Source organism: Ochotona curzoniae, unplaced genomic scaffold (genome assembly GCF_017591425.1).
Source record: "Ochotona curzoniae isolate NIBS_2020 unplaced genomic scaffold, NIBS_Ocur_1.0 contig_4501, whole genome shotgun sequence".
Classification (NCBI taxonomy): domain Eukaryota; kingdom Metazoa; phylum Chordata; class Mammalia; order Lagomorpha; family Ochotonidae; genus Ochotona; species Ochotona curzoniae.
Genome location: NW_024466307.1, coordinates 11,042,501 through 11,056,907, shown reverse-complemented (window position 1 = coordinate 11,056,907; position 14,407 = coordinate 11,042,501). Strand labels below are relative to the sequence as shown.

General features: G+C 46.8%; 1 protein-coding gene across 3 annotated transcripts in view; it reads right to left on the bottom strand.

Annotated features, from left to right (window-relative positions):
• CAST (calpastatin) overlaps positions 1-5,749 on the bottom strand; it is an 83,088-nt gene extending 77,339 nt beyond the window's left edge. Inside the window, exon 1 of one of the 3 annotated variants that reach the window (XM_040986077.1) lies at positions 5,240-5,749. In XM_040986077.1, the coding sequence (XP_040842011.1) occupies positions 5,240-5,305 (66 nt within the window). In that variant the 5' untranslated portion in view covers positions 5,306-5,749. The remainder of the gene's footprint in view (positions 1-5,239) is intronic. The other 2 variants (XM_040986078.1, XM_040986079.1) reach the window with 2 other exon arrangements.
• Positions 5,750-14,407: the final 8,658 nt, after the last annotated feature.

Sequence of the window (14,407 nt, the reverse complement as noted above, 5' to 3'; positions counted from 1 at the left end):
TATACAGGAGACATGGAATTCATTTCCTCAACATTCTATATCACGTTTGCTACAGAAGGAACACTTTAATTTGCAACTGACATGCTTCAAAATTCTTTGGAAGGGTGTGTGTTGATGGAGGTGGGGTTTAGATAGATAAGACAAGCTTAGCACAATGTTGATAATATAGTGACAATTGATTGGTGACTGGGTAGCACATTATATTCTTTTCTTCTCTGTTTATTTAAATATTTCCTGCCAAAAATGTTTTGAAAAGTTTAGGATCCCTTTACCTGAAGGGTACAGGTCTTCCTAGTATCACACAACAGTGATTTCAGTTTTACTACAGAACATCCTATAGCCAGCATTGGGACACCTGAATCCTATACCCAAGAACCTGTGTAAGGGCCAGCTTCTCAGATCTGGCTTCCCACTCTAGCACTTGGGAAGCATCAGTGGTCCAAGTATCGTGTCCCTTTCCCCACAAGGAACAGGGCTGTGTCCCAGACTCCCAACTGTGGTCTAGCCAGCCTGGCTGTCGCAGGCATTCAGGAAGCGGGAAATGAGAAACAAACCAGCTTGCTCTCTCTCTCCCTTTCATATGCATGCATATGCACACACACGGTGCTTTTCAAATAAATAGATAAAACTCTTCAGAAAATTAACCACAGATCTTTTGCCTCTTGAGTTAACAGACCCATCTGAGCAGGCAAGTTATATACACAGGATTTGTTAGATGTAGTGTCATATTAATATCTTTTTTTTATCTTAAAAGTACCTGGAGAGGGGATTAACAATGGTGTACTTAGAGGCAATGCTGCAGCACAGCTAGTTAAGCCACCAGGGGTGATGCTGGCAGCGCACATCTCAGCGCTGTCTCACATCCCAGTTGCCCATTTCAGATCCAGTTTCCTACTGTTTCTAGGAAGGCAGCAGAAAATGGCCTAAGTACTCAGGTCCCATCACCCAGGTGTGGGACCAGGATGGAGTCCCTGGCTCTTGGCTTCAATGTAGCCCAGTCCAGGCTGGTACAACCATCAGGAGAGAACCAACTGTTTGCTCACATTGTCTCTGTCTCTTTCTCTCCTATCTACACCTGTTTTCCCATTCTTCTGTCACTCTGCCTTTGCCAAAAAAAAAAAAAAAAAAAAAAAAAAAAGCCTATTTGGAGCTGTCTGGTATCCATTGAGACAGTCTATTCATAACTAACTCACCTTGGAATTGTAAATGACCGCCCACTGTTTCCAGCCCCAGAGAGCTACAATCATTCTCTAAAAAGCACTTGTAGAATATAATTAACTTGCTAGGAAATGTCAAAACTGTTTAGAGGAACATAGCCTCAGACGCATCCCTTGTCTGAATGGCTTGTACGCAATGGAAAACAAGTGAATTGCTGCGACAGCAGCTGAGAGCGCACAGCCATTTGCCTCCACCACTGTGGAGTCTGTGTGCTTTTGGCAGACCCACGGCAGCCCTGGAAGGGCTCTGCCACCAAAGGCTGGCCTGCCACACCTCATTGCAGGCTGGTTGCCATGACAGAACCTCCCAAATGACTGAACTCCTTGATCACACCATCACTGGGCCATGCATCTAATTAGGCTAAGAAACACCTCTAATTAACATGGACTGATAGAATCAGTCAGTGATTCAGGAATGGGAGCACTGGTGGTGGAAGCCACACTCCTCTTCAGCACTTGATCACTGGGATGCCCTTTAGTATTCTTCAAGTCTAACTTTTATAAAGTTACATGGTCCTCCCTACTGTAAACACACATTAACTTAGAAGGAGAGACAGACAACGTGGGCAACTACATCACAATGTTTCACGGACAAGCTTCGTAGGTGGCATGCTCTGAAAGAGACACACCCTAGGCATATTTCTTATGTTCCTTCAGTCAGTCTACATTCTAGCAAGTAGGTCACTCACAACCTTTTGCAGTATTTCAAATTTTTTGCAGATTTCTAAAGAAATCTGAACTACAGAATCCCCAGAAGTGTTCTGCCCAGTGGCTCCTGGGTGTCCACCTGGCATTGGTTCCAGAATCCTCATGGGTATCTAAGTCAGCAGATGCTGAGGCACCTGTTATAAGAGGATGTGTATTTGCACATAGCCTACTCACATCTTATTCTATACACTTTAAATCATCTCTAGATGACTTATACCTAATACATGCTAAGTGCTGTATAATACTTGTTGCACTGTACTGTTGAGAGAATAGTAACAAGGAAAATAGAACATGTATGTCCAGGCACAGTGTTCCAAGTATTTTTGATTGGCAGGTGGTTGACTGTGGGTACAGACACCATGGATATGAAGGCCCAAGGGGATACTGCTCTGTAGACGTATCTACACACACGCACACCACCACACAAATCTCCATCTACGTGTGACACATGCATACTCTCAGGCATGATTTATAGGAACTGTACAACATACATGTAACACATCCAATGCACACAGACATAGCCTACATTTTTCACTGCGTATGTCTTATAAACTTGGACTTTAGAGGATTTATGGGTGGTCTTTAGCGAAATCTCTGAACTTTATGAAATCGGCTAAGAAACTGCATTTATATACATGTGTGTATTTTTGTGTGTGAGAAAATAACCCATCATTTCCATTCAATTTTAAGTATGGTCTATTCTCAACTCACTTTTTTTTCTTAAGTTTAGTAACCCATGGTTAGTTCAGAGTTACATTGTCTCATACCCTATTCACTGATCAACTGTGATTACTGAACACTTGAAATGTGGTAAGTAGAAATCAAGATGTGCAAGAAATATAAAGTATATATTGAATTCTGAAGATTTAATACAAGAAAGTGAATGGAAAATATTTCAATGGTTGTATACACATTGAAATAATATCTGGGACATTGTATATCTTATAAGTAGCACAATAAAACACATAAGAATTCATTTCACCTCCTTTGTTTTGCTTTTGTTAATGTGGTTTCTAGAAATGTTTAATTATGTCCCAAATTGTAAAATACATACAAGCACATTTCAAAAAGTTTGTGAAAATTAAGTTTAGGATCATCTTTACAGTTATTATATTTATAACATCTTAAATATATTTACTTGGCCCACTGGGATGCCTGCATTTAGTACTGGAATGCATGGATTTGAGTCTTGGCTCTGCTCCCAATTTCAGATTCCTTCTAACGTCTACCTTGGTAGGCAGCAGTGATGGCTCAAGCAGTTGGGTGCCTGCTCTCAGTGTTCCTAACTGCTGGGTGCAGCCTTGTCCAGCGCTACCTGTGGCAGGCATCTGGGGAGTAAGCCAGGACACGGGAGATCACTGACTGGCATCGTTTCTCTGCTTTTCAAACACATGCAAATAAATACTTCACAATTTGAAATCGGTGCGTATAAGGAGACCTCAGTAAGTCCATGGAACCTGTGTATTTTTTAAATTCTATGTACCAAGATAGACACAGGTTTTAACGCCACTTCCCCATTATCTTTCTGAAGTTCCTCTGTGCACAGCTCACACTATGCTCGCATTTCTACTGGTCGGGAAAGGTAAAATTTGACACAAACCACACTCTCAAATCTAGGAGGTTGTTACCAGCATACGGCTTGCCTGACAGTTCCAAAAACTGGGTTCTGAGAGCTGTTTTTTTTTTTTTTTTTTTTTTTTTTTTTTTAACAAAAATGCCAGGGGATGCCTAACAAAAACAATGCTAAAGGCACAGATTTCAATCATTGCCTTCCAGGTAGCACGGCACAGGTTTCTTTAGAGGATCCTGGGCTGGGGAGGGCAAGTCAGCTGTCAACTATGATCTACTGCCATCCGTATTTGCAGACCATTCAAATGGGGCCTTGTGATAAGACCTTAGGGCAAGAGTGACTCAAAGCAAACTTCTGCTCTTAGCACATCTATAAAATACTATCTTCAGAAATGCAATTGGAAACATTTAGCAAAAAGTGAAACAGGAGTTGACAGCCATTAAGAGTAAACGCAAAAAATCCTTAAAAAACAGCAACAAACAGAAGCTTGACGTATGATTCCAGCTAGTCCTCACCAACCTTTATGGCATGCATCTAGCCTGTAGTTTACAAAAAAAAAAAAGAGTTCTCACTGTAAATCAAAGGCACATTAATCTTGGCATTCTTTGCAGCAATCAAACCTCTGAACATATTTTTTGGAAAGCAATCTAACGATAAACCTTGCTACCTGATTCCAAAACACTGCAAGTCCCAGCTTGACTGGCTATCACGCCTCGTTGGTACGGCATGTATTAATCTCCTATCCAAAGTGGCATCGTGCTCTCTCTGCCCCATCTGTTCCTTGCGTCTTTCTTGCTCCTGTCCTGGTTCCTTGCATCCTCAGTATTTGAGAGTACACACACATACGTACACACACACACACACACCACGGAACCGCCTTCCTCTAAAACTTCTGAAGCTCCACTTGGGAATGAAAACAAGAAACCCCAGTTGCAAATTCCTGCGCCCCGCATCTGTGACCGGAATACCTACTCCACTCCACAGGAGAATGCAGATCCCACGAGGGATCCCAGAAAAAGGAGTACCTGCCCCCCACCCCACCCTCACCCACAGCCTAGAAGAGCATGGCCACTCTAGCAACATTCCCTTCCCGATCCTGCCCCTATTTACCGTCTGGTACCACCAGCTTGCGAACGCCATGGCGGCAACCGGTGGGGTCAACGGGAAGCCCTGGGAAGCTGGGAGTGAGGCTGAATTCCAGGCTCACACTGCGCCTGGCGGGGGCGCGGCTGGCGTGGGACTCCTCTGGCTCCCCAAAGCCACCAGGTGGGCGGGCACCTTTGGGGTGTGACCCTGATCCCGCCCCTACCGTGCCCCGCCCCTGTCCCCACCCGTCAATCAGAGCTAGCCTGAGAAGTGTCAAATTTAGGGAGCAGCCACGCCCTGCGGCCCGACTGCGCACTGACGATCGGAGCCCGAATCTCCTGGCGCAACCCCACTTTGGGGAGGTCCTGATAACTTCATTTCCCCCCACCCCTCCTCGGCGCCCTGCCTTACGTCACTCCTGTCTCTCCAACCAACTTTTCTCCCCGGGACCCTACTCCTACACCTTGCCTGTGCCACGCCCAGCGCACTTGTTCCCTAACTTAGAGTCCTCAGTCATCTCAGGCCACCTGCCCTGAGGCGGGGGCCCAGCCCGGAGCTCTATCAGACGGACGCCCCAGGGAAGACAGGCCCAGAGCGGGCCAGGGCCGGAGGGCTCCAGGACAGGGGCCTTCCTCCCTCTGTCGCAGGAGTCACTCACCTCCTGGGTGTGCCTGGCACGCCGGGGTCTCGGAGAGGCATCAGGCTTTTGGCCCGGCTGGGACATGGCGAAGCTGCGGCGTTGCCTCCGGGAAGGCTTGGCAGAGACTGGCCGAGGGCGGGCTGGGAGCGCCGAGGGCTGGGCGAGCGGCTGAGGGCGCGGCCGTGAGGCAGCTTTTCCTACCCAGCCCCGAGCCGCTCCGGGCCCCCCTTCGCCCTGCTTGGGAACCTCCCCTTCCTGCACCGTGCGGGCTGGGGGCCCCAGCCGCAACTGTCCAGGCTCGCAGCTCCAAGACACTTCGCCTAGCAACTCGCCCCCTCTTTTCAGCCGACCAGCAGGGATCTGGTGGTGGAGGGTGCTGGGGACTACGGGTTCCCCCCAACCACACCCCGCCGGGCGTGCTCTGCGCTTGTGGCACAGGATCACGGTTCCCCGGGCGTGGTCCACCCTGCGCCTTGACCCTTCCGGGGAATCTCGCCAGTTCTGTTCTTTTCTATAATCTGCACTAGTTGGGTAGAGTGGATTTACTGGCTGCAGCCCGGCCCGGGTGTGGACCGCCCTGAGGAGGAAGCAGAGCCCACAGTGCAGCGAGCAGGGCTGTGGGTGTACCCGCCCAGGTCTGCGACTTCTGAGATTCCTTGGCGAGCTAGAGCATTTGATGCTGTTTTATGGGGAGGAGGTCTCGGGTTCCTATCCGAACCCGGAAAACCACCCTCGCTCCTCCCCACAGCCTTGCTTCAGTCTGTTGGGTTTCCCTCTGGGGCTGGATTGCTTTTGTCTTGGGCTCATCTTTAAAGGCACTTCCTGGTTTGGGGATGGAAGTGAAATGTTAACAAACCCTGCTGACAACTCCGAGCTGCAGAAGCTGCGGTCAGGCCTGCTGGCCCATGAGCAGCCCTGACCTGGTTCTGAGGAATGGCCTGGTCATGTGAGGACCCTCGGGTGGCCCTGCCTGAGGTGCTGCAGTGTGACGGTTGCCAAGGGAGAAGCCAGATTGCAGGAAAATTTGTCCTGCTGCGTGGAGAGGAGGCAGTGTGGAACTGGTTTCTGCTTGTAGCAGTCCCTCCTAGTTTTAGGAAATCTGGCTCCCTTATGGGATAGTTGGGCAGAGTTAAACTGGGGAGAGGGTGGATTTAATGCATTTCTTTAAAGAGTCTTCTGATAGGGTGTTAACTGTCTCGATTTTCAACAGCAGACTGCAATGCAGGAGCTGGTACTTGTTAATGAAGCAACTTGGATATGGAGCTATGTCTGTATATGGATCGGTGACATCAATGACATTGGTGAGAGGTTTTTACTTTTTCCATGATATGTCACGGACCTGAAAAAAATGTACTTACGATCGTCACCAAACTGTGCAGTTATGTAAATAAACACAAAACCCCCAGGGGACTGAGGGCTCAGAAGCCCCTCGACCAAGACTTCCTGTAAGCAACAGAGGCTGTTTTCCTTCTAGGAAATTCAGATATCCCCTGCTTCAAGGTTCCCATTCTTAGAAAAACTGTCCCATGCACTTGGGAGCATTAGAACTTGAGAAATTTTCCAACAAGACTAGTTTTAGGGGCCCCTGATGTGCTGTAGCATGTAAGCTGCTTCTTACATAGGATGTTGGCATCCCAGAACAGAGCTCCATTCTGGTTCTAGCTGCTCAGCTTCTGATCCAGCTCTCTGCTAATGCACCTGGAAGAGACACGGAGGACAGCCCGAGTACCTGGCCCCTGACATCCACAGGTGAGCCTGGGATACAGTTCCTGGCTCCAGCCTTTAGTCTGGCCCAGTCCCAATCATTGCAGCTAACTGGGGAAGTGGACCAGAAGATCAAAGATGCTTTCTCTCTGTAATGCTGCTTTTAAAATAAGTAAATTTTAAAAAAAAGCTTTTCATTCTTGAGAGTCTTCTATGAAAAGCACTGAGGAAGGAATAGCAGACACTGCAAACACACATTCCTTATTTTACAGGGACTCACAGGATAGCTGAAGTGTCATGGCATTGGGAACTCAGGATTGCTGGGTGACGCTGAAGCACACAGTGTGTGGGCAAGTACAGAAGAGCCCCTGGGTACTGTTGACCACAGGATGGTAAAGGAGGTGTGAGCAGGCTGGCTCAGGGGGCCCACAGGCGATGCACTGCTTCTTCTCCCCTTTCCCCTCCACCCCCTCCTCCACACCCCTCCACCCCCTCCTCCACACCCCTTACCCTACCACCATGTTTAGATGAATGAGTTGAAACCCCCTCCAGAGTATCCTCACATTTTACATTCTTTCATTCCCACCGCCTCTGCCATTTTTCAGAAAAAATGCATCAAACCTAATCAGGGAAAGTCCACAACAACAGAAAGACAGACGGATGCAGTGGGGCTGGAGAAGGAGCTGCAAGGAGGAGATGGCAGCTTGAAGACAAGCAGGTGCCAGAGGTGGAGGGAGGGCGAGGGTGTCCTGCAGGGGACCATCATCCGCAATCAGAGCCATATAAACATAAAGGATGTGGCCCAAAGGTTAAGGGAGGTGGCATGCATGCAGTGCGCTTTGCTCTGCTGATGCAATTTCTTGGATCATTCAGGGTGGGAACAGCTGAGAAGGAAGCAGCATTTTTTCTGGGTATACCCACTTTGGGGGCATCCCCTTTATGTGGGGTGCTGTTTCCTTCCTCATGAGCCTATACTCCCAGAGCAGAAGCTACCTGCCCCAGGTATGTGGACATTCCAGCTGACATCCAGTGTCCCCCACCATGTGTCTCCCTGGCACTTGCCTTGTCCTGTTTGCCATCCCCTCTCAGTCCACATAGATTTACTCTACAGCGAAGTGTTCTTTGGTATAACAGAAACACACAAAAGGGGGTGGGAGGAATCTTTTTAAAAGGCATGACTCACTAACAAAACAGGCCAAGACTCTAGGAGACTTTTTGCCCCAGTAATATGGATGTATCTGGACAGGAGCCTCCTGCTGTGACTGTTGAATTATCCTCTAGTGGCTTGCAGGGGGACAGTGTGTGCACAGAGCACAGCAGGCAGGATGGCCACTCGGAAACAGGGGTAGGCTTTTCAGATCCTGTTAATGAGGCTGGGAGGGGAAGGTATGGAGAGGAAGGAAGGAGGGCCAAAGGAAGAAGAGGAGCGAGAACAATAGCATGTGAAGAGCCTTTTAATGGTCCTGCACTGAGTAAGCATGTGAGTCACACAGTTATGCAGAGCCAGGATCTGCATTTCTCCTTCTTGAGGTTCCATTTCTGTCCAGATAGTAAAACACCTGCAGAATGCATCCAGGCCTTGCTCTTCCACATGAGCCCATTTTCTGGCTCAAACATGGACCAAAGAGGACTGCAATCAAAATCTCCTTCGCAGGCAGGCTGAGAGACCAACCCCTGTGGAAGAGTGGGACGCAGACCCTTAATGGCTTCTTACTTCCCTGCAGGGTGGTGGTGAGGAGACTCTTTAGGGTTATCCAATGGGGCTGGGGAAAGAGACAGGGGCCCTGTATGCCCTTATCTGCTCATCATTCACTGGACATGGCTAGATGGCAGTAGAGTGGCCCTAGAGGAGGTAGGTGGCTCTGTGAGGCCATGGCAACCCTCAGCTTCATGCTCACAGTTGAGGTCTGTCTCATGGCAGCACTTCCAGGAGCTGGGCCAGGTCTCTGTGGTTCTGAAAAGGGATCAGCTTGGCTTATCCTATCCATTACATGGCTAGGGACAAAATGACACCACAAAACCTCGCCAAGAGGACGGGGGAGGGAATGCGCACTGCCAGAGTTTGCTGTCAGAATGCTGTATCACAGGACCTCAGGACTGAACACAGTGTCCATTTAATCAGATCTCTTGCTGGTACAATGGTGTTGGCCTCCTAGATGGGTCACTGAAGAGCCATCTGATCCATGGAGTAGCCATACTATTAATGGTGCTATCCAGAGAAAGAGAAACAACCATTTGACAGCCAGGGATTGCTAAGAGTGGTTACAGATAAAGGGAACACTGTTTGTCTAAAGTATTGTCTAGTGAAATTCCAACAACACTGGCTCCGGAGGCCTGGGAGCATGGGAGGACATGAGATTCCTCCTGCTAGCTACGAGGTTCCAGGTGCCTTCCCCATCTTCTGCTTGCCTTTTAATTTTCCCGAGGTCTCCAGCTTTCCCTTGGGACAAAAATTCACTCTCAAGAGTTAAGACTTCTTGGCCGAGCCAATAAGTTAGTAGTGCTGTGTGAACCATCCCTCTTCACTGTTTATAGTCCTTTGTGGCTCCCTGGTAAAACAGAACAGAGTTTAAAGATGGATTGATTGATTGATTTGAAAGACAGGGCTACAAAGAGAGAGGAAGAGACAGACAAGATCTTCCATCCATTGCTTCACAAATGGCCATGACAGCCAGGGCTGGATCAGGTCACAAATAGCAGCCAGAGTGGTACTACATATAATATTTGTACATTGCAGAGTGTTTACTCTGGCCCTCTCAGAGGTTATACATAGCAGCACATCTGTAATAAGACACTTGATTGTGGGCACATAGTTAGGCAGTGTTGGGCCTAGGAACTCTAACACTGAACTCCTGGCTCTGAGACTCATTCTCATTGAAGATGATTCATCATGCCAAATCTGATGAACCAAGTCAGGTTTTGATGTTGGTCAGTGTGTGGCCAGGAAGATAAGAACTGGTTCCTAGCAGCACTACGGCTTTGGACTAATGGAGTGGTCCCTGAACTGTTTCTAAAACAACAAAATGGACATGTTCTGAAATAAATGAGAGCCCTGAGAGGTCTGAATTAATGGGCTCATTTTACAGATAGAAACACTGAGATCAGAGATTATTAAGCAAAGTGCTGAAGGGCCAACACTTGTGATTCAAACCTGTATTCAACTGAGTCCAAAGCCCTGGTCCTACATCAGCGCAGAATTCTCTTTAGCAGATACCTGGGTCAGGGTTGGGAGCATCGCCGCCAACGCTGGTTCTAACACTCATGATTCAGGTCAAGCAAGGTCTAGACCAACATGCAGATCTCTTCCAACCCTTTGCTTTGTTTGATAATTACAAATGGTTTCCTACATAGAGTCTATAATTAGAGTATTCGGGACATAAAAATGATATCCTTTAGGGGGGAAGTGTAGAATCAATGGGTTACAGGGATATTTTTAAGCAAAGACAATTGATGTAATATCATTTCAGCCTATGTACTAAAGAATACTCAATTAAAAATCTGGGGGAAGCACATAAAACAGAAAAACTGAGTAATCCCTTGGTGCCTAAGCACAAATTTAGGTAAAGGCACAATCAGTTCATACACACCTACAAAGAGACACCCTGTGTTTATGTGACTCTTCAGGGAGGCCTCCACTTATATGCCCTGTGTCATGGGCCTTCCGGCACCCTGCATTCAGCCAAACCTACTCAAGGAATGAATTAGGTGCCATTTGTTTATGTTAGTATTCCACCTTGACAGGCTTTATTTGCACAGGTGATCATTTGCCCATGCCCATAACAGGTACCATGCCAAATGTAAGATGTGATAAATGGACTATCACAGAAAAAAACGGTGGTGACAGAAATGGTGGTCACAGGGACACCAATAGTAGGTAGACTTGCGTGTACTTCAGAAGGAACACACACTGCATGGGAACCATGGACACTACCTGTAGGATGACAGCCAAGGCCATGTCCTTACTCTGTGGGTGGGGTTGTTGGGTCCCAGCCCAGGGCTGAGCAGTGTTGCCCAGTCCTCAAGGTCCAGAAGGCTCATCCTGGGCCTGGTCTTCACATGGTCACTGTCTCCAAAACCAATGGTCCTGTCTTCAAGGTTCAGGATTTGCCTTGGACACATAAGTGACCTTGATGAGCCCATGAAACACTGACTTATAAGGTAAATTTATTTTGGTGCACAAAGTTTTAAAATGCATGCATGGTTTTTCCATAGTATGTCATTTTTTCTTGTTAATGTGATATTATGCAAGAATAGATTAAATTTAGTTAATAGATACAATTCTAAGAGTAGGATGATAATTCCTTTCTTTCTCACTCTTGGTCACTTTCTCTTTTCATTTTTGAGATAACACATTTTTAGTTTACATCATAGTCAAACACATAGTGCTCCATTAAATAAAGATTTCAACGAGTTAAAAAAAAGACTCAAATTCAAGGGGAATTTTTAGGTAAGGGCTATGAACAATGATCAAATGAAGAGAGGTCCATTTTGCTCATATACAATAGATTTAAAAATAATCATAAATCATAAAAATTACAGCAGTATAACCTTCTCAACCACTGACTTGACCAAAGTGGAGAGCCCTCATGCGCATGCATTTTAAACCTTTTTTTGGCATCATCACACCTGCCCTGTAATTTCATTTTCCAAGGACTTGTTGAAATACCTCATCTTCCCACAGGCTCTGGAGGAAAACGTCCTGAGTGTCACTTATCCTGTGTCTCCAGGGTGAGGTCAGACTCCCAGGGAGTCGTTGGGTCTGAGCAGGCCCCCTTCAAGATGTACTGCCTGGGGGCAGAGGCAGGGGCAGGGCCCAGCCACCCTGCTAATGATGTGAAACCAGACAGGTGTTTATCATCACCACATCCTTCCCAGCAGTCAACTGCATCCCCTGTGTTCAGAGATGACCATGACTACAGGCAATACCTGGGAAGGGTAGCAGTGATGGACTTGGCCCAGGAACCTGACCCTGCCACCTAGGAACCTGACCCTGCCACCTGTCACTGGTGGGACAGACCCTCTGTTTCCTGAAGCAGCCCCCTTCCTTTCTATGGCACTGGGATACTAATACAGCCTTAGAACGATTCTGTGAGATTCATCAAACATACACCAAATCCTAGCTCAGAATAAGCAAAGTGAATTACAGGTGAAATGTAAATTGCTTAAAAATTCTTTTCTGTTAGACTTTTATCCTGTGTATTTAGATTGCTTATTTTAGAAAACTGTGGACTATTAGATATCAGGAAAAAGGGATTTAAGAAATCTAAATGTCTACCTTTACATAATTTCCAGGCAGAACAGCAGCATAGAAACTGCAGGACAGGAGGGAGGACATGGCAGGTGTATATCCCAGTGAGCAGAGATGCCTGAGCAAGGAGCTGTCCTCCGGTGGAAGGGAAACAGAGAGAAGGGTGGACCCTGGCCAGTGGAAGCTCTGAGGCACATTTTTTCTTTGTCATCTCTGAGACCAAAGAAAGAGAAAGCAGCTTGGATAGAGTGTTCCATGGCCAAATGGGAACACCTTTCCCCAACACTTGTTAAAGTGATGTTCAGCTTGAGTGAATGAGTAAGATGTGCCTACAGAAAGCTTTGAAATGACATATGCCAGGGGACTCAGCAGGTTGTTACTGTTTACTTGCAACACTCTTGTTTTTCCTTTTCTTAAAAAAAATTACTTGAAAAAATGATGGAGGAGAGAGACAAAGGTAAGAGAAAGGGACGGACACACACACACACTGGCTTATTCTTCAAGTGATCACAGCAGGCAGGTGTGGGCCAGGACAAAGCCAAGAGCTAGAAAACCATTCCCCGGCCTCCCTTTTGGGTAGCAGGGGTCCAAGTACTCATCCCCTTCTTCCAGATCAGTCAGCAGGGAGCTGGATGGGAAGCAGTGTTCTGATTTGGAGGTGGGTATTGTAAGCAGTGGCTTAAGTCACTATGCCACAACCTCAGCCCCTTTCTTGGTTTTCTGCACTATGCTGGAAGAAGGTGAAGTAGTAACACCTTCTGGTCTATTGTATTACAAACCAAGGTACAATCAGTCAGTTGTGAAATTCAGGAGTCACCACTGGTGAGTTTGTAAGAGACTAGAACAAAGCAAAAGACAAAGTATGAGCAGGCACTACCGTTACTGACATTCTTGTCTGTGCGAACCAGGATTCTCAACCTTTAGTCCATTTAAAGCAAAGGAAAAACCCAGGCTCAGTTTTGCACCAGAAATGCAAGCAGTGTTGCTTTCATGGGCTCTAGACTACATACACATGAGCAGGTTAGCAGAGCCACGGCAACCAACAAAATCTTTCCTATTTGGTTTTATGTTACTTTGGATTTGTTTCCATTTGTGCTTCTATATCAGTAAAACATATTTTACATTGTCATAAATAGAAACTGAAGTGCAGGTGACAGATCTAAGTCTTATTTTGTGAAATTCCAGGTTTTACTCTTATAACTTGGCACGTACTGGTTGCAGTGTAAAATGCACTTCTTACAGACTCATGGGGTGGGTGGAAAATACTGAAAAAATTACAATTTAGAAATGCATCCCAAGGTTCTAAATATGCATGTCCCCTGCATATTCTGGTCAGTCTGAATTTGTGAGTCCCTTTGGTCACAGACAGACTCCTTTGTCCCAGCTATAATGAAAATGAGAGGACAAGGATCATGGTCATGTTGCTGGGCCTCAATGCAGACTGGCGCTCTCAGCCGCTCCCCTGGCTGGTCTGCTCTGACTTCCTGTGCAGGCTGCCTTGATGGTCATCACTTCCCACAGGTGAAAACCCAGGCCTACTGCTTCGTGTCACAAATCTTGTCTTCCAGAAAGTTTCATGTTTCCATCTTAATTACCTTCCCCAGACCCCACCAGCCACTGAAGAAAGCTAATCCTTTTGGTTTAGTTGAAGCCAGCTTCACCATTGAGCCCATTAGTTGTGGGCTGGGGAGAGGATGCGTGAATGGTGCCTATGGGGTTTTCTCCAGAGACGAGGAAAAGCAATGGGTGGGAAGACATTCTAAGTGGCTCCCAGTGTATGCTTTGACTGTTTTCTCTAGAAATTAGTGGATTCTTGAAAACTAGGTGGAAAAAATATCAACATTACAGGACTGGTGTGATGGCTCAGCTGGCTAATTCTCCACCTGCAAGTGCCCTGGGCTCCCATATGAGAACCACTTTGTGTCCCAGCTGCTCTGCTTCCCATCCAGCTCCCTGCTTATGGCCTGGGAAAGCAGTCAAGGGTGGCCCAATGGAAGAGTTGGAAGAGGCTCCTGGTTCTGATTGGCTCAGCTCTTGCCATTGTGGGCATTTGAGGGGTGAACCAGCAAAAGGAAGATTTTCCTCTCTGTCTCTTCTCTCTGTAAACCTGCATTTCCAATAAAAAATAAATCTTAAAATAAAAAAGACTTTGCATGTGCCCAAAATAACACTGAGCATTGTAACCAAAAAGACAATTTTTCTTACTAAAAGGAAGTTGGCTTGCAGGCAACGGA